Source organism: Microcaecilia unicolor, chromosome 2, assembly GCF_901765095.1.
Source record: "Microcaecilia unicolor chromosome 2, aMicUni1.1, whole genome shotgun sequence".
NCBI classification, from domain to species: domain Eukaryota; kingdom Metazoa; phylum Chordata; class Amphibia; order Gymnophiona; family Siphonopidae; genus Microcaecilia; species Microcaecilia unicolor.
The window spans coordinates 329,204,458-329,229,963 of NC_044032.1; the positions used below are offsets into that span (position 1 = coordinate 329,204,458).

The following is a 25,506-nucleotide window of genomic DNA, read 5'->3' on the forward strand; positions in this document are numbered from 1 at the left end:
CCCCCAGACCACCCTTCTTCCTAGCCTGGTAAAGGAGTGTACGCGAGAGCCTAGGACGCTTACCCGCCCAGACGAACCGCACTATACGATCCTGCAAAGAGGCAAGAAATCGCCTGGGCATCATCACAGGCAGCACTTGGAATAAGTATAGCAGACGAGGCAAAACGTTCATCTTAACAACTGCTATCCTGCCAAACCAAGATACCCCCAAATCCCCCCACCGCTCCAGGTCAACCGCGATGTTTCTAGCCAGATCTTTATAGTTGGCCAAAAACAGGTCCGAGAGATCCAGGGTCAAGTTCACTGCCAAGTAGGTAATGTGCTTACTAGCCCACCGAAAGGAATACAACGTTTTCAAAGGCACCGCCAGTTCCTCAGGAAGCGTTACATTTAGGGCCTCTGACTTTGCGTTGTCACCGGGCGAGTCACATAAAACAGAACGTCATCCGCGAAAAGGGCCATTTTGTGAGTTCTACCCTCCACTCTAGCCCCCAAGATCTCCGGATCCAACCGTACCCTAGAAGCAAAGGGTTCCATGACCATTGTGAATAAGAGAGGGCATAAAGGGCAACCCTGCCGAGTGCCTCTGGAAAGCGAAAACAATTCTGAGTTACTGCCGTTGACCCTTATACAGGCTCTAGGAGAGTTCTAAAACGCCTGTATCCAGCCCCTAAAGGTCACCCCGAATCCCATAGCCCCCAGTACCTGATACATAAAGGGCCAATGGACCCTGTCAAAAGCTTTTTCTGCGTCCAAGCTAAGCAGACAGAGAGGTTTCTGATTTCTCTTTGCAAGGTACATAAGATCAAGCGTACGTCTAATATTATCCATCGCCTTATGATGGGACACAAATCTCACTTGATCTGGATATATCAGGACTGGAAGCAAGGGTGACAACCGACATGCCAACACTTTAGCTAAGATTTTGACATCCGCTTTTAAAACCGATATTGGCCTGTAAGAACCACATTCAGTAAGATCCTTACCCGGATTGGGTATGACTGCGATCCAGGCCTCCATCATTGAAGGAGGCAGCGTCCCACCAACTCCCACCTGGTTGAACAGGTCCGCAAGCAGCGGCGCCAGTTCTGGCGCAAACCGCTTATAGAACTCGTTAGGGAACCCATCTAATCCTGGAGACTTATAAGAAGGCATACCACAGATAGCCTTCTGAACTTCCAGTGGTGTAATTGGCGCATCCAACAATGCTCTTTGCTGGTGAGTCAGTGACGAAAGGTCACTCTCTGCTAGATAATTCCCAATAGAGTCTATAGTGGGATCGATCTCCTGCGCGTATAAAGTCTGGTAAAACTTTCCAAAGCATTCACGTATTTGCTCTACCTTACCTAGCATCTTTCCCGTTCCATCCCGCACCTGTTTAATCATACAATCAAATTTTTGCCGTCGCAACCGAATAGCAAGGAGACGACCGGCTTTGTTCGCAAACTCATATGCCCCCGCCTTGTATTTCACTTGCATCAAACTAATTTGTTCAGAGTATATAAAGTCCAATAGCATTCTCTGCCTCCTCAGCTCCTGCCAGGTCTGCGAAGACCTACTTTTCTTATGCTGATCCTCTAACTGGTGAATTTGTTCCAGACAAGCCGTTATCTGCGCCCTACGTATCCTAGCTCGCTTACTAGCTAGTTGTAAGAAGTAGCCCCGGGATACTGCCTTCATAGTATTCCATACTATAGACAACCCTGGACCCGTACCAATATTAAACTCGAGGTACTCCTTGAGCATTTTCCTGTAACCTTCCACCACCTCCCCTTCCTGTAGTAGACTAGTATTTAACACCCATCTTTTTTCTTTCACCTCCGCCCTTATACTTGAGAGGGAAACCCACACCGGAGCGTGATCCGATAGTGTCATAGTTCCAATTCCCGCCTCGGGTCCTCTTTCCACCAAGTTTGTGTCCAAAAATATGTAGTCAGTGCTGTGAGTAAGACTTATGTACTGGGGAGTAAAACGTGTAATCCTTTTCTGTCCCATGTGTCAGTCTCCACAGATCCAATGTGCCCAAGGAAGCAGCCAAGGATTCCAAAGCCTGTGACTCCTTATTCCCCTCCACCCTTATAACCCCCGTGCGGTCTAGGCCATGATGCATCACCGCGTTAAAATCCCCTCCCAGTATTAAAGACCCTTTGACAAATGTAGCCAAGGAATTCCGGACCCTCACAAAAAACTCTTCCTGGCCACTATTTGGGGCGTAGATCGATGCTACCGTTAAGGCCACGTGATCCACTGTCATGTGTACAAATATATAACGCCCCCCAGGGTCCCTTTTGATATGCTCGACCTGTGCCGCCACAGAAGAATGCAGCAATATCGCCACCCCTTTTTTTGGAGCCTTCTGCAGAGGCAAAGTATGCCCCCGAATAGCCTGGGCAGGAGAGAAGTCGCTCATATTTCCGACGCAAATGCGTCTCCTGTAATAGGACCACGTGTGGTCTGAGCCTTTACAACTGTCTATAAAACCGCTGTCTCTTCTGAGGCATATTTAACCCCCTCACATTGTATGATAATATTTTCAAGTCCACACTCATCTCATTAAGCAAGTACAGCTCCTACCACTGCTGGCTTGTGCACAGTTAACTTCCCCTTTATGAGTGCCCTCAGTTAGTTGTGATAGTGCTAGTCCCCTGAGAGAACCATAGAAATATCCCCTAGTATATCCAGCCCCCCTCCCTCCCCTATCTCCCATACCACCCTTCCCCCCCTAAGTTCCCACAAACCCTTCACAGTCATACCCCCCACCATACAGAACCCTAAGATCCTGAATGGGAAAACCCCCATCAGTGCCCCAACAGAAACCAAACGATTCCCCAAGCCTTTCTGTACACCCCGTTACCGCACCCCCCCCCCCCCCCCCCACTACTTATACATTCACCCGATCCTAAACCCTCCACCCACCCACCTGGACTCAAACCAGTCGCGTTCTCCAACACAGCTTCTGGATACTCCTGAGTGTAAAGAAAGGATTAATACACAAAGTCATTGTTATCACCACTGAGGTTATCATCAGCAACACAGTCATATCAATCAATGTCACAACTTGGTGCCTTGCTTCTTAGACTTCTGAGGGACTCTCCTCCATTTCTGCAACTTGTCTCGCGTAGAAGGAGCTATGTCCCCCACGGGTACTGCCATTGATTCAATCCGGCCTCTTGCATAAACCTCCACACTTCTGCAAGCCTGCGGAACCTGAGCTGCTTACCCTTAAACTCAAAGCTCAAAGCAAATGGAAAAGTCCTTCTGCAAAATTTTCAGGGCTGGCCTCATCGCTCATCTCTGTGCTAACGTAAACAAAGACAGGTACACGGACACCCTTGCCTCGTTGTATTCCACAAGCGGTTTTTGGCGCGCTTTGAACCACACCTTCTCTTTGATCAAATAGGAAGAAAATCTCACAATTATATCTCTAGGTCTATTGTCTTTAGGTTGTCCAAGTGCTCTGTGAGCCCTGTCAAACAGAGTTCCATCTTGCTCAAGTGATTCTCCCAGTATTTTCTCACAGATTGATCTCACAATCACGGGCACATCTTCCATGTTACCATTTTTAGGCACTCCACGGAATCTGAGATTTTGCCATCTTCCGCAGTTTTCCAAGTCGTCAATCTTATATTGTAATTCTTCAGTCTGCTCGCTCAGCTGCAGGAAACGAGCCTCTGCCGTGTCTGCTTTCTCAGCCTGTTCGTCCATACATTCCTCCAATGTCTCGACTCTACCTCCCAGCTCACGGAGGTGGAGGCTAATGGCGTCCACGTGCTCGAGAATTTCTTGCTTGGCCGCCGTGATCTCTGCCCTTATCTCCTTCAAGCATTTAGCCAGTTCTTTGGATAAGGCAGCTTTCAGGGTAGCTCTCTGCACGTCCGCACTGGATACAGCCATTTCGGATCCCGATGAGTTCCCCGGGGCCGGCGACACGTGTCTCAATCGGCTCTTCGCTAACTGCCGCGTCGAGCTCCGCTCACCCTCCCCTGTCTGGGGCGCTGCTGTTTTACTCATCCTATTCCCAAGATCAGCACTAGTCTCCAGAAGCTTTTCCAGCACAAAAACGGGACTGGGTATCCACAATTGAAGCAATTTTAAAGCAGGGAAGCGCGGAGCTAAGGGCTCAAGCAACCATTCGGTTCCGTGACGTCACTTCCGCCCTCAGGGTATGCCTTTTTAAAAAGGTTAGTTTTTAGTGTTTTCCAGAAGTTTAGGTGGTTGTACATCGTTTTCAAAGCTTTTGGTAATGCGTTCCACAGTTTTGTGCTTATATAGGAGAAACTGGATGCATAGGTTGATTTGTATTTAAGTCCTTTGCAGCTTGGGTAGTGCAGATGTAGGTATGTTCGTGTTGATTCGTATGTGTTTCTTGTTGGTAGGTCAATTAAGTCTGTCATGTATCCCGGGGCTTCACCGTAGATAATTTTGTGAACCAGGGTGCAGATTTTGAAAGCAATGCGTTCTTTGACTGGGAGCCAGTGTAGTTTTTCGCGGAGGGGTTTTGCGCTTTCGAATCGCGTTTTTCCAAATATAAGTCTAGCTATATTTTGAGCGTTCTGGAGTTTCTTTAGAGTTTGTTCTTTGCATCCCGCATAAATTCCATTGCAGTAGTCTACTTGGCTTATTACCATTGATTGTATCAGGTTGTGAAATGTTTCCCTCGGGAAGAATTGTTTCACGTGTTTGAGTTTCCACATTGAGTGGAACATTTTCTTTGTTGTGGATTTCACTTGGCTCACCAGTGTTAAGTTGCGGTCTATTGTAACGCCAAGGATTTTCAGGCTGTCTGAGATAGGGAGGGTGTGATCTGGGGTGTCGATACTTGTGGGGTTGTCCACGCTATGTTGGGATGAGACAGTGTGTTTTTTCTTTATTGAGTTTTAGTTGAAATGCATTCGCCCATGAGTCCATGATGTTCAATCTGAGCTTGATTTCATTGGTGATTTCTGTCAGTTTAGTTTTGTAAGGAATGTATATTGTCACATTGATGAAAGGGTTGGGGCCTTGGTTGGATAAGGACTTGGCTAGAGGGATCATCATTAGGTTGAAGAGAATCGGTGATAGTGGTGATCCTTGTGGTACTCCACAGTCTTCTTTCCACGGTGATGATATGTTTGAGTTTGATTTTACTTGATATGTTCTTGTGGTTAGGAAACCCTTGATCCAGCTAACTATGTTTCCATCAATCCCGAACTTATCTAGTAGTCTTATTAGTATATTATGTTTTACCATGTCGAATTGGAGGAGAAGGATGTTTTTGCCTATTGCTATTTCATGCTTGATTTTGGCTACGAGAGTGAGTAGTACTGTTTCTGTGCTGTGGAGGGGGCGAAATCCTGACTGTGATTCGTGTAATATTGAGAATTTGCTTATATAATCTTATCAATAGAAATCAAACAAAATAAAACATGGAAAAGAAAATAAGATGATACCTTTTTTATTGGACATAACTTAATACATTTCTTGATTAGCTTTCGAAGGTTGCCCTTCTTCGTCAGATCGGAAATGAGCAAATGTGCTAGCTGACAGTGTATATAAGTGAAAACATTCAAGCATTACTATGACAGTCTGACAGGGTGGGAGGATGGGGATGGGTAGGAGGTAAAGCAAAACAGCAAAAGTAGAGGCTGACAAATGCGCAAACCAATAGGGAGATAATATCAAAAACCAGTTTATTCAGAATATTCATATCAATATCAAGGACCCGACATGGTCCATGTTTTGGCGCCAAAGCGCCTGCCTCAGGGGTCACAATCAACTTTCTCTGAGAAGAAGCTGATAGGCTTGAATTCCTTTATGTATGCAGGTTAATCCACAGAGAGAACAAAAGAACAGCCAACCGATCAGCAAACACCATGGGGACAGAGACAGACACCTTAAAAGCCTGACTGCATCCTTCAAACAGAAAGGCTACAACCCCAAAATAATCTCCAAGAATATTGCCTCCTCCCTCAAAACACCCAGGGAGAATCTGCTACAGTACAAGGAGAAAAAATCCACAGACAGAATCTCCCTTGTAGTGACATACAATCCAGAGCTGGAAAAACTGAGGAAAATCAAAAGAGATCTACAACCTATACTCCAGGAGGATGAATTACTGAAAGAGATATTCCCATGCCTTCCGACAGCCACCCAACTTAAAACACAAGCTAATCAGAAGTAAACTTCCATCACAGACTGAAAAGGACAGCCACCTAACTTAAAACACAAGCTAATAAGAAGTAAACTTCCATCACAGACTGAAAAGGAACAGAAGGGCACACTTCCCTGTAATTTATCCAGTTGCAAACTATGCCAAAATATTTCACAGGACCCCACAGTCATCCACAAAGGAAAGATATTCAACATAAAGGAATCTTTCACTTGCTCATCTTCCAATGTGGTATATATCATTCAGTGTAAAAAATGTAACGAAGGATGCTATATTGGAGAAACAGGCCAGATGCTTAAGACAAGATTCAATTTACATAGACATCACATGAACAATATTGGTGCCAGTAGGGTTCCCACCCCTGTTGGTCAGCATTTTACAGGACCAGGACACTGTACCAGTAACTTCACAGTGAGAATCCTGAAAGGTAACTTTAAAACCATACAAGACCTTTGAAGTCAGAATGATTGAATATTTTAACACCCAACAGAAAGGACTTAACAAGGATCTGGGGTTCCTAGCCCATTATAAACCATAAAGCTGTATTTCTCTGTTGATCACCCCACCCCTCACCTATCCACACCCATCCTGTTAGAATATCAATGATATGCTTTGATGTCCCCATGCATACCTCCTACCCACCCCCATCCTCCCACCCTGTCAGACTGTCATAGTAATGCTTGAATGTTTTCACTTATATACACTGTCAGCTAGCACATTTGCTTATTTCCGATCTGACGAAGAAGGGCAACCTTCGAAAGCTAATCAAGAAATGTATTAAGTTATGTCCAATAAAAAAGGTATCATCTTATTTTCTTTTCCATGTTTTATTTTGTTTGATTTCTATTGATAACCTTAAGAGTGGACTAACACAGCTACCACACTCCTCTACTTATATAATCTGTAAGTTGTTTGGCTACCATGCTTTCCATCAGTTTGACTACCAGCGGGATCGATGCTACTGGACGGTAGTTAGTGATTTCATTTGTTTTTTTTCTTGGTGTCTTTTGGTATTGGGGTGAGTAGGATGTTGCCACTTTTCTTAGGGAAGAGACCTTGCTGGAGGATGTAATTTAGGTGGGATGTGAGGTCTGCTATTAAGCGGTCGGGGTGGATTTCTTTAGGTAGCTGGGACAGGTATCTAGTTTACAGTGAGTGTTGGAGAACCTACTGATCGCCTGGGTAACTGTTTCGACGGTCAGGAGGACAAAGTTTGACCAGGTTTGGTCAGCCGGGTATTCTCCAAAGGTTGAGTCCAACTCATTAAGGAAGTTTTCGATGTCAGTATTGTTCTGAGGTAGCATGTTGCGTAGGTTTACGATTTTTTCATTGAAGTACTTGGCAAGTTTATCCGCAGATGGGATGTCTGTATTCGTTGTGGTGACCAAGTTGGTGTCTAGGAGTTTGTTCACAAGTTGGTATAATTTCTTTGTGTCTTTGTAATCAGTCCCTCTTTTAGTTTTATAATATGATCTTTTGGTCTGTCTTATTGCATATTTGTATTGTCTTTGTATTTGTTTCCATGCGTTGTGTGTATGTTCATCTTTTGTTTTACAAAAACAGCAGGGTAATCGATCTGCAAACTCCAAGATGGACACCAAACGAAGCAGATACGTATGTGGAAAACAATATTTAATTGATATGGATCAATAAAAAATGAACAAGCCCGACACAGGCCGTGTTTTGCCCCACTGGGGGCTAATCGAGATCTATAAAAACATTTGAAGGGGCATAATCGAACGGAAACGTCTATCTCCATGGGTGTTTATCTCCGAGAACGGGTCCGTGAAGGGGCGGACCGAACCGTAGTTTCGAAAAACATGGACGTTTATCTTTTTTTGAGCTGGGCGTTTTTGTTTTTCAGCGATAATGGAAACCAAAAGCGCCCAGCTCAAAAACGAATAACTCCAAGACATTTATTCGTGGGAGGGGCCAGGATTCGTAGTGCACTGGTCCCCCTCACATGCCAGGGCACCCTAGGGGGCACTTTTACAAAAAAAAAAAAGGTAAAACAGCTCCCAGGTGCATAGCACCCTTCCCTTGGGTGTTGAGCCCCCCAAATCCCCCTCAAAACCCACTGCCCACAAGTCTACACCATTACTATAGCCCTAAGGGGTGAAGGGGGGCACCTACATGTGGGTACAGTGGGTTTGGGGGGCGGTTTGGAGGGCTCCCATTTACCAGCACAAGTGTAACAGGTGGGGGGGGGGTGGGCCTGAGTCCACCTGCCTGAAGTCCACTGCACCCCCTAATAACTGCTCCGGTGACCTGCATACTGCTGCCAGGGAGGTGGGTATGACATTTGAGGGTGAAAATAAAAAGTTGTGAAACGGCATATTTTGTGGTGGGAGGGGGTTTGTGACCACTGGGGGAGTAAGGGGAGGTCATCCCTGATTCCCTCCAGTGGTCATCTGGTAATTTAGGGCACTTTTTGGGGCCTTATTCGTGGAAAAACAGGGTCCAGGAAAAGTGCCCTAAATTCTCGCTAAAAACGCATATTTTTTTTCCATTATCAGCGAAAGGCGCCCATCTCTGATCGGCCGATAACCACGCCCCAGTTCCGCCTTCACCACGCCTTCGACACGCCCCCATCAACTTTGTCCGCATCCGCGACGGAGTGCAGTTGAAAACATCCAAATTCGGCTTTCGATTATACCGCTTTATTCGTTTGTGTGAGATAAACGTCTATCTCCCGATTTGGGTCACAATATAGGCGTTTTTCTATTTTGATTATAAGCAGGATAGTCTCCACTTGAGTATCTATTTGTTGAACTCGCAATTAAAATGCACACTTTGACAGATGGCACTTCACAAAAACAAACCTTCTAAAATCGTGAACCGACATATGCCACCATAAAAATATCTGCTTCGTTTAGTGTCCATCTTTTGTTTTACTCCATGCTCGTTCAAGTTTCTTGGATTGTGTTTTTAGCTTTTTCAGTTCATCATTGAACCATGGTATCGAGTTATGCTTACGTGAGGTTCTTGTTCGTAAGGGTGCTATTTCATCTAGTATAGTTTTGCATCTTTTATCCCATTCTATGAGGTAGTATATGGAGTCTGTTTGTGTTGTCCATTCGTTATTGTATATTAGTTGCCAGAATGTTTTTGCGTCTACTTGACCTCTTGTGCTGTAGGATGTGTGTTCTTGTATTCGGTGTGAGCCCTTCTTCCGCCAGCGTAGGGATAAGTTTAGTTTGTAATGATCGGTCCAGGGTGTTTCTGTCCATTTAATATCTGTTATTGTTTAATTTTTAATTTTAATTTTTATTACATTTGTACCCCGCGCTTTCCCACTCATGGAAGGCTCAATGCGGCTTACATGGGGCAATGGAGGGTTAAGTGACTCGCCCAGAGTCACAAGGAGTTGTGCCTGAAGTGGGAATTGAACTCAATTCCTCAGTTCCCCAGGACCAAAATCCACCACCCTAACCACTAGGCCACTCCTCCACTCCATTTTCTGCGTTTCCTACAGTTTGAAACCACACTGTATCTGGATAGTGAAAAGGGGAAGTAGGTTCTGGTCTGTTGAAAGTTTGTGTGAGATGAGATCGAGTGTGTGCCCTTTGACATGTGTTGGTTGCATTTGTGGCCAGTTGAGATCCCATAAGTGGAGGAATTCCTTACATTCCCGTTTGTTGATAGAGTTTGAGTCTTCTAAGTGAAGGTTGATGTCTCCTAAAACTAGTATATTGGAGTTGGTTACACATGTGTTTGAAATGAAGGCCATAAAGTTAGTCTGGTCTTCGTTCCAATTACCTGGTGGTTGGTAAAAGAAGACGCAATTCAAATGATTGAGTAGGGTTTTGTTGTGGATTCTGATTGGAGGCCATTTCAAGTTGAGGTGTTACGGACTTGGCAGTGGTTTTGGTAGGGAAGTGGGATCTATAGATTAGTGGTATGCCACAGCCTCTCTTTTCCTTTCTGGTCCAGTGTGTAATTTTGTATCCTGGTGGGCACAGGTCTAGGATTATAGGGTCCTTTTGGTCATGGATCCAGGTTTCGGTGATGAAGAGTAGGTCGAGGTTTTCTGGCATTATTATTATTATTATTTATTTCATTTGTATCCCACATTATCCCACCTCTTTGCAGGCTCAATGTGGCTTACAATACATCATGAATAGTGACATGATGTAGTCTTAGTATTGCTGTTTTATTTACAGCGGATCTGGTGTTGATGTAAACCACTTGGATTGTTTGTAATAGATCTACTGTGTTTGGTATTGTGCGGACTTTTGTTAGTTGTTGTTTCTTTGTTAGGGTGAGTTTGTTAGGTCCCTTCTTTCCCTTCTGTTGTGATTGTCCACATGTTGGTGTTCCTCCTTTGTTTAAGTTGTTATGAGTTTGATGAGGTGTGGTGTATCTGATCAATCTATGATGATTGTGTAGTATGGGTATAATGTTACTTTCTGCAAGTGGAGTGGTTAGTGTTAGGTGGATCAGTGTTAAGGAGTAGATTATGAGGAGTAGTTTGAAGGTATTCGTTTTGGTTTTGGTTCCCTGTGAGCTATTAATGGACCGTGTTCTGGTTGTTGGATGCGTGATAGGACTGTAATGTTATTTGTCTTCCAGCACTTCTCAAGATATCTTTCTTTCTTTATTTTCCTTGATTAATTTTCTGTACATGAACATCATTTTCATTCTATACGGTGATTTTCTTAAGGTATTGCAAGACATTTGGGGGTTCTTAACCAGCACACTCAGTCAGTGCTATGGTTTCCATCTTCGAAATCCAAGAACCATGCTGTTCCCATAACATAATGTCACAGCAAAGGCAGAAATAGTTGCAGTTACATATATACCAGTCTGACGTAAACTGAGACTTGTAATGGTATTGTTTTCCTTTGTGGACAAATTAACCATCGATGTAGTTGCAGCTTCCAGTACAAATGCTCCAAAGTAGAAACAAATGCAAAGATGTGGTAATCAAAGTCGGTCTGGTACTCAGAAGTGTGCCCTGGGGCACAGAGACTCGGGCCTCTCTCCGAGTGGACATGGGCTGATCCCACCACGGTGATCGGCGTGGGACAGTGTGGACTGGCCACGGGCTACCCAGTTCCTGCTTGTCACGCCTTGAGAGCATCGCTGGCAGTTGCTCCTCTCGCCCGCCCTCCCCGGCTCTGCAGCCGCGTGTGCAGCGCTTACCGCTTTCTTCTCCTCATTACAGTCTCGGGTGGCCAGCCGGCTGGCGCCTCTGTCTGTGTTCAGCGGGGGCTGGTCCGGCTTTTGACAGCGTCCGGCTGGGTGGTGCTGCGGCTCTGGGCAGGGAGGAAATTGTGGTCGGCACTCAGCGGCAGCGGCCCATTCGGCAGGATGCCCGTGAGAGGACCTGGGTTCGGTAGCGTTCTCCTTTCCACTTTTGAGGTGAGGCTGTCCTCCGTGTCCGTGTGGGGCCGAACGACCTGTTATAGCCGATTTCCAGCCCTGGTCACCAGAGCTCGCTGCTCCCATGACCTCTAAGCAGCGGCCATTTTGGGACTGGCCATTTTGGAATGACAAAGAACGTTATTGGTTCTACTATTGTGCTGTGACCTCTGTGGGGTGGGGATTATACTTTGTCTAAAATATCTGTGTGTATAGAGAAGCTCAAAGCTTGGGCATTATCCTGAATGTTAAAGCTAAATGCAAGCTAAGGTCCTTTGGTTCACCAATCATGTGAGCTAATCCAAATTGGAGAACATGAAAAATTAACAGTAGAGAAGACTTCTAGAGTTTTAGGAGTAATTTTGAATTCATCTTTATCTTTTGAAGCACAGATTAACAGCCTCTTTAGGAAAGTTTTTCCGACATTAAGACAATTACAGATCATTTGATCTTATTTCCATGAATATCATTTCAGGTTACTGGTTCAGAGTCTTTATTTTGTCTCAACTGGATTACTGCAATGTTTTGTATCTGGGTATATCAGTGAAATTGAGGAATTGTCTTTAATTGTTACAAAGTATGGCAGCTCGTATGATTTTTAGAATAAGAAAGTTTGATCATATGTTTCCCCTATTAAGGGAGCTACATTGGCTTCTGCTGCAAGCGCGTGTAATTTTTAAATCTTGTATTATTTTTAAGATTGGTCTAACATCATTGTAGGTTATGTACCTGGTCTCTTGTTCATCTAGATTAAGTTCTAGCCGAACTTTACATCTGAGAAACTTAATTAGTCCATCTTTTAAGGGAATTTAAAAAATTTTAAAGTTCTGGAGAACTCTTTTTCATATCAAGCTGCTCAAGTTTGGAACAATTTACTGCTTAGCCTAAAGAACTAACCTAAATAGATATGGTTTTGTATTTTATTTATAGATTTTTTTTTTAGCCAATGTGATTGCAATATACTGTCACGTCTGTGGCCGTGACCCCTCTCAGACTTACCTCATTTCTGGGAGTCAGTTTCTGAGCTGGCTTCTGTTTGTCCTTTCTGAGTTAGTTCTGTCTCTGTGTGCTGGCTGCTTCCAGCATGGCTCTAATTACTCCACCTCACTGCTCCTGTGGGTGTTGCCTGAGTTAGCTCTGCCTTTGTCTCTGTGTGCTGGCTGCTTCTAGCATGGCTCTAATTACTCCACTATACTGCACCTGTGTGTGTTGATTCTCTCTATGCTTCAGTATGCTTTCTGCCTGCTTCTTGGTTTGTGCTCCCCTCGCCTCTGGTGGCCAGAGGCTGCTATAGACTATCTTGCTGTCCCTACCTGTTCCAGGCTTCAGCCCAGTCCGGTCCGGATCTTCCAGGCTGCCAGACTTGTCTTTCTTGTTTGTGCCTGAACAGCACCCGTAGTTGCCTTGAGATTGCTGCAGCTGAGCCTCAGGTGCTGATGGGCTTTATTAATCACCTAGAAACTTTTGTGTTTGCCTTTGCATCGTCTAAGGTCCCTGGTGTGTTAGAGTGCTCTGTGCACTTCTGCCTGGTCCAGTTCTAGTCTGAGTTTCTTGTGTCTAGTTAGCGTGTGTATAGCTTATTCTAGTTAGCTTGTGTGTAGCTTACTCTAGTTAGTCTGTGTGTAGCTAGTTTTGGTTCTATTGCTTTTCCTAGTCTTGTCTCTGGTCTGTATTCCTGTCTTGGGTTTCTTTCTTAGTGGCTGCTTGGCAGCTTTCAGTATTGCTCTGCTTCCTGCCTGTATTTCTAAGGTACTGGAGCTCTAGCCATAGCCCTTCTCCCTGCCTGTATTTCTAAGCTACTGGAGCTTCAGCCATTGTCCTCGTCTCTGCCTGTATTTCTCAGCTACTGGAGCTCCAGCCATAGCCCTGCTCCCTGCCTGTATTTCTAAGCTACTGGAGCTTCAGCCATAGTCCTGTTCTCTGCCTGACTTTCTCAGCTACTGGAGCTCCAGCCAAAGCCCTGCTCCCTGCCTGTATTTTTAAGCTACTGGAGCTTCAGCCATAGCTCTGCTTTCTGTCCGTGTTGGTCAGCTATTATCACTGCTGCCTAGTTCTTGTCTGGGTGCCTGGGGGTACCCCTGTCTTGATTCCAACCCTGTCTGCTTTCTACCTAGTGAGGTATTTGGTTGAGGGTCCTTGTCTAGTATTTTGCCTAGCCTCCCTTGGGAATTCCAGACCCCGTGTGTTTCCTGTTGGCGTCCAGTTCCTGCCCTGTCCTGAAAGCCCTGCCGGCCACCTGCACCCAGGGGCTCAACTCCTGGGAAATGGTAGTCAAGCGCAGGTGAAGTCTAGCTGTTTCTGCTCTGCCTGTTCCAGCTTGTCTGCCTCTGCTGCAACTCCAGTCCGGGGTTCAGTCCGGTTTTGCCGTGTCCCTGGTTTGGAGGTGATCTTGCCTGCCACTGCCACTCCACGGTAGTGGTCCAAGGGCTCACAAACCCAGTGTCTCCGGGAGAAGCCTGACATATACTAAGGCAGTTTAAAGCATGTAAGCTTCTTCAGACCCTTGTAGGGAATAAGCGGGTTAGAAGTATCAATTTAGATTAGATTAGATGTGCAAAAACACACCTGGATAATTCCCAAGCCTTTTGGGATAATTTCTATGAACAGATGAGTCAAGAGTGGAACTCTTTGGACAACACGGGTCCTATTAAATTTGGCTTAAAGCATTCCACACAGTAAGAACATCCATACAACAGTCGAACAAGGTGGTGGTAGATTGGTGATGTGGGGATGCTTTGCTGCCTCAGGAATGTACATCTTGCCAGAGCTGGTGTTAGACATGGCTGGAGCCCAGGCCATAAATTTAGGAGGGAACCCCAACGCCCATCACCAGGCTGCACTGCCTTCAGCTTCCATCATGCTTGTAGTTCTCTCTGGCCAGGGGACCAACAGCAATTGCTCCAGTTGCACTCCTCTAACACCATCCCTGTCACGTACTATCTTTATATTTTGCACAGTAGGAAATGCATTTCTTTCTGTTTTTCTGGTATTGTATTGCATGCAAGGTCTGGCTTCCTGGGATTTTGTTTATTTCTATAATTTGTAGTCAATTATTATATATTTAGCTTTTTTGTTCCATGTGTGTGATCGAGGTATTCTGTTAGCATGAATTTTCTATGTAGACTTCTGTAGTAAGTTTGGTTTGTTCAGTTTTCCCAATAGATGTATTGATATTTTAGGGCCCCTCTGTAATATGTAAGGCAATGCCGTTTTCATAGGTAGGATCCTTGTTTTGGAAGTTAGTGCTGGCATTGTAAATTTGCTCTAGGTTATGAGTGACATTTTATTTACTATATGGTGGCTGTTGAGATTACGGTGAGTTTTTTTGGGAAATGTCCTAACTCTGCTCTGCACCCATTGAGGGAAAGCCAGGGGGTTCTGTGGATGCAGAATTTAATACTAGACTATACTTTCTGGCATCATTTCTACAGCGTGTAACTGGAGAGATATGCTGAAAAGTGTTTGGTCTTGCTATATAGGCTAAGTATGTGTGTTAGGGGACCCTGAGGCTCAATGGAGACTGAAGAGTGCAATCTCTTGTACTTCCCCCTAGCCCTCAATGTGGCCTGCAGTCACTGAAGCCTGCACTGCTACCCTCATTGAAGTTATTGGGAGTGGGATAGAGGTGGAGTATGGGGTGGGGCATCAGGTGGCAAATTTTTGAATTTCAAAAAGTTGGCAACCATGGTGCCCACCCATCTGAACTGTTGGCCCACCCAAATATTGCCTTCTGGTTACGCCACTGGTAACAGGTAGGGGGGGGGGGATGGGCCTGGGTCCACCTGCCTGAAGTGCACTGCACCCACTAAATACTGCTCCAGGGACCTGCATACTAGGGAGCTGGGTATGACATTTCAGGCTGGCATAGAGGCTGGCAAAAAAATATTTTTTTTTGGGTGGGAGGGGGTTGGTGACCACTGGGGGAGTAAGGGGAGGTCATCCCCTATTCCCTTCGGTGGTCAGTTGGGGCACCTTTTTGAAGCTTGGTCCTAAAAAAAAGGGACCAGGTGAAGTCGGCGAAATGCTCGTCAAGGCCGGCTTTCTTTTTTCCATTATCAGGTGAAGCCGGCCATCTCAAATCACGCCCCTGTCCCACCTTCGCCACCCTACCGTCATGCCCCCTTGAAGTTTGGTGACTCCACGACGGAAAGCAGTTGGCACCGGCCAAAATCTGCTTTCGATTATACCGATTTGGCCGGGTTCAGGAGATCGCCGGCCATCTCCCGATTTGTGTCGAAAGATGGCCAAGTTCTCTAACCCTTTAGACATATACCGTTAAACTATGAGAACACATGTTAACTACTAACAATAGCCTGATGCTAGATCGAGACTAATGAAATACTTTGCACCTTTAATCGTAGCCAGATTCTGGTCTAAGGGCGCCATAGGCCATCTAGAAAGGGGTACCATTTTGTCCAGTTGACGATAGTCCAAGGCACTTCTCCAGGTAAGATTATTTTTTTGGATGGGTTACAGTAGCGAATTAAAAGTACTATTGCACTGTCGGGTATACCTCTGGCCTACAGGGTGTTAAGGTTCTCCTGTACGGATTCATGTGATACCAACAGACTCTTATATTGCAGTATGAAGACTGGCTTGCTGTTGGGATAGATGGATACATGGGTGACATGAAGATTTCTCAGGGCATAGTCATAAGAATCAACAATGAAGAGGTTCTGTACTGATATATCAGTCCCCTGAGCTGATGTCTCTCTGTCTCAGTGGTACATGCGTTGGCCAAGGCAATTTGCTTATTGACCGTGTCCTCAAATCCAGGAAGTGGCTGGTTTGAACATATTTCTACCATTTCCTCCACTTTCTCCTGTAGAGAGATGGTGCTGATAGCCTTTGCCGTTTTAGGTGTAATCCGAATGAGCAGCAGGTGGTCCTGGTGGTTCAGATGGATGTGAGAGGATTAAGTGATGATTCTCCAACCTCACGTAGGTTGACCCACTATCGTATGGCCAAACAGACAGTATGTCTACAAGACATTAGGGGCCTTATATGTACACTCAGGTACCTCCCCCCCCCCCCCCCCCCCAATCACATGCACATGTCCCAGATTCTGGGAAGTGGACCAATAACGGGTAAACTAACCTCTACACTGGAGAATGATTCCCCATAAGTACATAAGTAATGTCACACTGGGAAAAGACCAAAGATCCATCGAGCCCAGCATCCTGTCCACAACAGCAACCAATCCAGACCAAGGGCACCTGGCGAGCTTCTCAAACGTACAAACATTCTATACATGTTATTCCTGGAATTGTGGATTTTTCCCAAGTCCATTTAGTAGTGGTTTATGGACTTGTCCTTTAGGAAACCGTCTAACCCCTTTTTAAACTCTGCTAAGCTAACCGCCTTCACCACGTTCTCCGGCAACGAATTCCAGAGTTTATGCGTTGGGTGAAGAAAGATTTTCTCCAATTTGTTTTAAATTTACTACACTGTAGTTTCATCGCATGCCCCCTAGTCCTAGTATTTTTGGAAAGCGTGAACAGACGCTTCACATTCACCTGTTCCACTCCACTCAATATTTTATATACCTCTATCATGTCTCCCCTCAGCCGTCTCTTCTCCAACTTACAGTTTTCCCCTTTAGATGGTGTCTGCCTGTGGCATCGGATTGGTAACCAGTAAGTACATAGTAGTCTCAGTCATCTCCACACAAGGTTCTGCACAGGTGGTCAATCCCAATTCCTGAAAACGGGTATTTGGATTGAAAAGGCTACTATGCGGAGCTTCAAAGCGAAGTCCTTCACAGATCCTGGTTTTGAAACCTCCATGACACACTCTGATTGGCAGTCAGTGATGTTGAAAAAGTTGAGGAGTGACCAGATCAAATTTATGTGCTTGAGATTAAAACCCTAACACTCATAGTTTGAACAGACTTAGAGGTGCTTGATCTCAGAGGAGTTGATGCCTGCATTGACAATTTTACAATAGTTATGTTTTGAAGTCAGTGTAGTGTAAATCATTGTGTTGAGCCATCTTATCCAGGTAGTATCAAACAGAGCTCAAAAATTAATTGATCAGTTATGATCCCCAAATACTTAAAAGAATCAACCATACTAATTGGAGAGCCAAGCAAAAAAGGAATCAAACACAATAGCATTTCCCACTATCAGATACTGTTGAAGCTGTATTTATTCTTCCAGTCTTTTCAATCAGAACACAGAGTAATGAAAGGATCGATTTTAAAAGACATTTGAAAATTTTAGAGTGGGTTATTATATATTGATTTCACCTGCTTCAGGGACATAATCCTGCTTCGAAAGAGAAAAACGCCTATATTTCGACCCAAATCGGGAGATGGGCGTTTTTCTCCCAAAGGCGCCCAAATCGGTATAATCGAAAGCCGATTTTGGGCATTTCCAACTGCACTCCGTCACGGAAACGAATAAAGTTGACGGGGGCATGTTGGAGGCGGGACTGGGGCGTGGTTATCAGCCGAGGAGAGATGGGCGTCTTTAGCTGATAATCGAAAAAAATGGCGTTTTTGCTGCGATTTTGGGTCACTTTTTTTGGACCCTTTTTTTTCACGAACAAGTCCCAAAAAAGTGCCCCAACTGCCCAGATGACCACTGGAGGAAATCGGGGATGACCTCCCCAGACTCCCCCAGTGGTCAGCAAACCCCTCCCACCAAAAAAAACCCCACTTTAAAAACTTTTTTCCCAGCCTCTATGCCAGCCTCAAATGCCGTACCCACCTCCATGACAGCAGAATGTGTTCTATCCTGTGACAGTCTTTCCCTGGGTCAGATGTGGCTCTCGGTTGCACTACAGGGTCACATCAGCATTGCATTGTGGTGGGTGTAGGGCAGTGATGGCGAACCTATGGCACTCGTGCCAGAGAGGGCACGCGCGCCATCGCCATCGCTGGTCCGCCCACTCTCCCTCCCAGTTCGGCCTTCCTCCTGCCCTCCCTGCAACGCAACGAGCAACAGCCCGCCCGCCTATGGGCGGGACCAGAGCTTGAGAGACAGGGAAGGCCGAAGGCGCGTCGAGCGAAGCACAGGCGCTTTGCTGCCGCTGCCGACGCACACCGCCTTAACCCCAACTGAGGAGGTACGCTTTTAAAATTTTAGGAGTAGGGGGGTTCCTGGTGCTGGGAGGGAGGGAGGATGGACGGGCGGCCGGCCTGATGCTCGTTGGGTTGGAGGGAGGGCGGGAGGCCGGCCTGGTGCTGTCTGTGTGCTGCTGGGTGGGAGGGAGGCCTGATGGTGGGTGCTGGGTGGGAGGGAGACCTGATGGTGGGTGCTGGGTGGGAGGGAGGGAGGCCTGCTGCTGCGTGCTGGGTGGGAGGGAGGGAGGCCTGCTGCGTGGTGGGTGGGAGGGAGGCCTGATGGTGGGTGCTGGGTGGGAGGGAGACCTGCTGTTGCTGCATGCTGGGTGGGAGGCCTGATGGTGGGTGCTGGGTGGGTGGGAGGCCTGCTGCTGCATGCTGGGTGGGAGGGAGACCTGATGGTGGGTGCTGGGTGGGAGGGAGGCCAGCTGCTGCTGCTGCTGCGTGCTGGGTGGGAGGGAGGCCTGATGGTGGGTGCTAGGTGGGAGGGAGGCCTGGTGCTGGGTGCTGCCGGGTGCTGGGAGGTAGGGCAGGGGGGAGAGGAGGGCTGCTGGACATTTGTGGCTGGAGGGGAGAGGAAGGTTGCTGGACATGGATGGAGGGCAAGAAATGAAGAAGAAAGGAGGAAAGTAAAGAAATCAATGGAAAGGAAGCCCTGGAAACGGAGTTAAGAGAACAGATAGAGAGCAGCAGAATCAGCGACTAAAACCAATATGGATAGAAAAACAAAATCACCAGACAACAAAGGTAGGAAAAATCATTTTATTTTCATTTTAGTGTTTGGAATATGTCGAATTGGAGAATTTACATCTGCTGTCTTATTTTGCACTGGGCATACTGGAGCTGTAACAGCTTACAGAAATGATTTATAATGCAAGAAAGTCATGTTATTTTTTTCTCCTACACTAGTATAATATTTTCAATGATGTCTGTTTATATGCGCCATGGCTGGTGTAAGGGGTGTGGCTATCATAGGGGTGGAGTCATATGTGGTGACCCCGCCCATAATGAGTACCGGCACTTTGCGATAAATAATTCGGTTTTGGGTTGCTGTTTGGGCACTCGGTCTCTAAAAGGTTCGCCATCACTGATGTAGGGTATTGGGCTCCATGATTTCATTAGCTTGTGTTACAGTCTCACAATGTTGGTAGTTGGTAGGCTCTTCTCCCATGGTGCTTTTCCCCCTGCCTACTGGGTCAGAGTGTGCCCTGTTGTAGTCCATGCGGTAGTGGCCATTTTTGTAAGCCAGTTTTAGTTCCCTTTCCTGTGTTAGCCACGTTAAACAACTTAGTTCTTCCCTTGAATGTGGCTGAAAGAGGGCATTGTACAGCATTCTGCCAGCTCTGACCTACTGCTCATCTCAGTACCAGGGAGATTCGTTGCCAGTGGGGCACAACCTCTGATCTGCAGTTAGCTGTGAGTAAAGGCGGTTATTCCAATAAAGGATGTTTTCGGAGAGATTAGTCTTCAGGTGTCAACTGGTGTGGCAATGTTATATAGCAGCAACGAGTCCTAGAGGCCTTCGTGTATGCAGGTCCCTGGAGCACTTTTAGTGGATACCGCAGTGCACTTCAGCCAGGTGGCCCCAGGCCCATCCCCCCCCCCCCCCCCCCCCACCTGTAACACTTGTGCTGGTAAATGGGAGGCCTCCAAAACCCACTGTACCCACATGTAGGTGCCCCCTTCACCCCTAAGAGCTATGGTAGTGTTGTACATTTGTGGGTAGTGGGTTTTGGGGGAGGGGGGGTTGGGAGCTCAGCACCCGTGGTAAGGGAGCTATACATGTGGGAGCTTTTTCTGAAGTCCACCGCACTGACCTAGGGTGCCCAGTTGGTGTCCTGGTATATCAGGGGGGCCAGTGTACTACTAATCCTGGCCCCTCGCACGACCAAATGGCTCGGATTAGGACGTTTTTGAGCTGGGCGTTTTTAGTTTCCATTATCACTAAAAAAAACAAACGCCCAGCTCAAAAACGTCCATTTTTTCGAAAATTCGGTTCGGCCCGCCCCTTCACAGACCCGTTCTCGGAGATAAATGCCCATGGAGATAGGCGTTTCCGTTCGATTATGCCCCTCAATGTGTCCCTTGTACAGGTGGAAGCCAAAACATAGGTGCATCAGATCTTGTTTTAATAAACTGATACTATATTGCACTGTGCATCTTTTCTGTCCAGCTCTTGTTTTTATTATTTATTTGGATTTTGCTCACACTTTTTTCAGTAGTAGCTCAAGGTGAGTTAGTCAGGTACACTGGGTATTTATCTGTCCCTGGAGAGCTCACAATCTAATTTTGTACCTGAAGCAGCGGAGGGTTAACTTGCCCAAGATCACAAGGAGGAGCAGTGGCATTTGAACCGGCCACCTCTGGATGTCAAGACCAGTGCTCTAACCACTAGGCCACTCTTCTACTCCCATTATACCATTCTTTGTTGGATATCCCCTCTATTTGTGACTGTCCTACAGCAGCCAGTCTATTATAAATAGTTGGCAGAGCTTTCGGGGGGAACAAGATGGGGGCGTAACAAGCAGCACGGAGAAACGCTCTTGCTTCGCTCGGGGGAAATAGAATTATTTTGGACTATTATGCTGCATACAAAATGATAGGGGTTGATAAGAGCAGTGCCCCCGCCTGCCTCGACCTCCACGCCGAACCAGGCGGGACTCGAACGTTTTTTCTTGCCAGTTTCCCGGAACATTGGGGAAGTGGATCCCATAGCGGGGTTGTCTGGGGAAGCAGAACCCCCGCTGGGAGAAGAAGTTTCCCTATCACCACCAGTGTTGAGACCTCCCCACCCGGCATCAATAGTGATTGCTGAAGGAGAAAATCGCCCTACTGGAAGTGTTGCGGGTGTGACTCCTAGCGAGGGTCCGTTGTCACTACTGAAGACGCCGAGGACTGAGGTAGGAACCCCAGAGAAAGTAAAAGCCTGGATATGATTTGGGTGACACTGAATAAAATTGATGTTACTCTCCAACGTACATCGGGAGAAGTTACTGCCTTTAACTCCAGACTGCAAGAAATAAATTTAAAAGTAGATTCAGTAAAAGAAGAAATATCTGGGAAATTGTTGAATCTCCAAGCGATGGTAGAGGATTTACATGATTTCAAGCAAGCAGCGATTAAAGATAATTTGGAAATTCGAAGAAGAGTGGAATTGATAGAAAATTTCCACAGAAGATTAAATTTACGATTGTTAAATTTTCCTAAACTCCCTGAGACGAAGCCATATGAGATGTTTAAAAGATATTTGAATGAGGTACTTAAAATACCTATTGAAGCAATTCCCCCTGTTAATAAAGTGTATTATGTTATGAATCCCAAAGGAGGAGAAGGGAAAGAACAAGAAATGGAGAATTCTAATCTGGACTTAAGTAATATCTCAGCTACTCTTGAACAAACTTTGGATGAAACAACAGCTCGATCTACTTTGATAGTCTCCTTAATATTCAAACAGGACATAAATAGCATTATAAGACTTTATTTTAAAAATTTGAAAACCTGTTTTGGAGGGGTCAAGGTACAAATCTTCCCCAATGTGACTAAACCTACTCAACAAAGGAGGAAAGCCTTCCTAGCATTGAAAGCAAGAACTCTTGAAACAGGTGGTACATTCTTTTTAGCTTACCCCTGTAAGTGTATTGTTAAATTGGGTCAGGTAAAATATGTCGTTTATTCAGCAGATCATCTAAAATCATTCCTGGACTCAAAACAACTGAAATAACAACTATACTAATTAAGGAAACGTTACGCCATATAGTTAATTTGACAGTTGTATGTTAGAATCTTCCCTAATTCATGTTCCCCCCTTTTTCTTTAAATGTGGTCAAAGGAAGCAGAACTGTGTAGTTATATATGAAGGAAAATATTGATACTGTAATTATGGCTGTATTTCAATTAACAAGGATGTTCTTGTTAGAAACTTAAAATTAATAAACAAATTTAAACATAAATAGTTGGCAGAACTGCAAAGCAGATATTTTCCTCATAGCTCATTATTAGCATAGTGGCTCTCCCAGGTCTACCTGGCTAATAATAGAGGAGAGCTATGCTGGCATCAAAACAAAGCATGTAAACCCACTAACCTGCAAATTCTATATAATGCAACTAGATTTGTTTGCACAAATCTGGGTGTATTCTGATTTGCGTGTTCAACTCATTGGTTACTAACCCGATCAGCATCGATAACTGGATGTTAAGCAATTATCAGCACTAATTAGAATTTATGCTCACTACTCAGTAAGTGTATTCTATAATGTAGTCCACATAAATTCTAGCGTGTGGGTCTCAAAAGTGGGTGTGGCCATGGGAGGAACATGGGCAGGTCATAGGCATTCCTAAAATTTATGCGCAGTGTTATAGAACAATCTGTTCTACATCTAAACTTGGGTGTGGGCAGTTATTCATTGGTGTAAATGGCTGCACCTAAGTTTTAGTTGGGTGGACGGCGTTGCGCAGTTTATAGAATATGCGTAGGTGCATTTTTCATCCACGCTGATTTTTTTCAATGCCAAATAGAGAACCAAGCCCTAAATGTTTTCAGAAAAATTGAATGACTTTATAAGTTAACATAAAAGATTTTTGAGTTAGAATTTGTAGGTTGTTGGGACAGGGTTACAGTATAGAGTTATTGAGACTTGGACCCTAGTTCTGGATTGGGGCTGCTATCAAAATGTTTGAAAACCCTGGTTGTAGAAGATCAGACTGTGATTTTATTGTTCTTGTACATTTGTCCTTGTTCAGCAATAATTTTGAGATCCAGTACCTTGCTAAAGGTATTGTAGATTAACCGAGTGATCCCATTTATAGCTCATTTGTAATCTGTTTTGTTTTTCTAGTACAGAAGATGACATTGTCAAATCAGGAGGTGCTTCTTATCAAGCTCAAAGATATAAAAAAGGTAAATAAAAAGTATTTCTAGCCTGCCTACTGTTTACACTACTAAGTAGGTTCCAACAATGCATACGTTTAAAAAATTTTCCTTACATTTATTTTATTTAGTTATTTATTTATTGGGATTTATTAGCCACCTTTATGAAGAGATTCACCCAAGGCGGTGTCCAGCAGGTACAGTTTAACATAAAGCTTACAATTTTGTTGTCAGCATAACAATAGTAAAATAACCAAGAATAAACATAAATACAATAAATGAGGTAAACTTGAAAACAGTAAATTGAAACCTAATAGAACTACCGTAAAACAGTATCAAAAATATACACATTTAACAGCACTGGAATTCAAATGCCAGAGATATAATACAATGTTAGCATAATACACCTAATAAGCATGCATTAGAACATTCAGCTAACATTGATATGACGCCTTATTAACACAGAAAATTTGTCTATGCCAAACAGCAAGTTTAAATGGAAGTTCGTAATTTCTCTGGTGTAATTTGATTGCCTTGAAAACTCAGCAAAGCCTGCATAGAGAAAAGTATGCACATTCAGTACTACTTAAGCAAGTGAACAGTTGTTTGCATTTGAATTTAACGCATGGCTTTTCATTGGTAGCTCATATCATTCATACAAGGCTTTTTAATATTAGCAGTTATTTCCTGAAAGTTTCATGTTTTGTTTTTCTTTTTCTTGTAGACGTCAATTCGCCAGATGAATCAAACTAGGTTTTATCTGGTAGAAAATAAGAATGTAATAATGTGGATAAACCTATTCGTTAATGGCTTGCCATCTCAACTGTCTTCTGAAGAATACACTAATATTCTCAAAGACTATTTGCACATCAAAAGTAAGTAATGTCTTGATACTAATAATGATTGCAATTTTCTTTGTTTGAGATAAAAGTAAATAATGCAACTTGATGATCTGAATGAGGATGCATCTTAAACATTTTAGGATCAACATTCAGCTGGGGTGGTCAGTATTGTTTTTAAAATGCCAACTGCCACGGCTGAAATAAATCCAAATATTCAGCACTAGTATTCAGATGGTGTTCACTAAATATCTGGATTTAGTGGACCTCTAGATATTGGCAATATTCACCTGCTGTTCAGATAGGTAACTGAATAAAGTTAGAACAGTCATTTTGCTGTTTCCACACTATCCAGATAGTTATCTGGTTGCCACTAACTGTTAACTCCAAGGACTTCCTTCACTCTGCTTGTGGGAATAATAATACCAGTATTCTCCATTAACCCCCTGCAGATCAGAGGTAGGACAAAGACATGCAACTAGTAATTTGATAACACTCTGAAAAGAAAGTATGTCATATATTTTGCTGACCTGAGATCAGACTCCCTCTTAAGATTCACTAATAAGCTACAGGATCACACGTAAATAGAAAAATATAGGTTTTATTTACAAAGGCAAAATATAAAACAGCATGTGAGATCAGAATAAAAGTTTCTAAGATAAATATGCAGAATGAAAAAAACATATAAAGGTAAGGTGAACCAATTCAAACAATCTCTACCATTGAAGTACCGTATTTTTCGGACTATAAGACGCACTTTTTTCCCCCAAAATTTGGGAGGAAAATGGGGGGTGCGTCTTATAGTCCGAAGGTAGCGTTTTTGGACCTCCGTTCCGTACTTACAGGATTCCATGTTCCCTGGTGGTCTAGTGACGTCGGGGCAGGAAAGAGCCCCCTCTTTCCTGCCCATCGCGCTGCTCTCCGTGCTTCTCAATGCTTTCTGACGGTCTCGGCGATATTCAAAATGGCCGCCGAGATTTTTTTTCCTCTTTCCCTCCTCTAAAACCTAGGTGCGTCTTATGGTCCGGTGCGTCTTATAGTCCGAAAAATACGGTAAGTTCCTAAAACCTCCGATGTTCTCGGCCCTATAGGATATTAGAAACATATGACTTTAGTGGTGATTAGGTTGTTCTCATAAGCATCTGGCTTTTCAGGTAGGTGACTGGTAGTGGTGGTAGTCTCAGGGAGTCCTTGATCCGTGATCAGGATATCAGCGCTGAAG

The 25,506-nt window shown here is 44.7% G+C and overlaps 1 protein-coding gene across 1 annotated transcript in view; it reads left to right on the forward strand.

Annotated features, from left to right (window-relative positions):
• DGKQ (diacylglycerol kinase theta) overlaps nt 1-25,506 on the forward strand; it is a 679,503-nt gene that overhangs the window by 354,277 nt on the left and 299,720 nt on the right. The window contains 2 exon segments of the mRNA XM_030192090.1: nt 23,414-23,475; nt 24,170-24,324. Coding sequence (XP_030047950.1) covers nt 23,414-23,475; nt 24,170-24,324 — 217 coding nt within the window.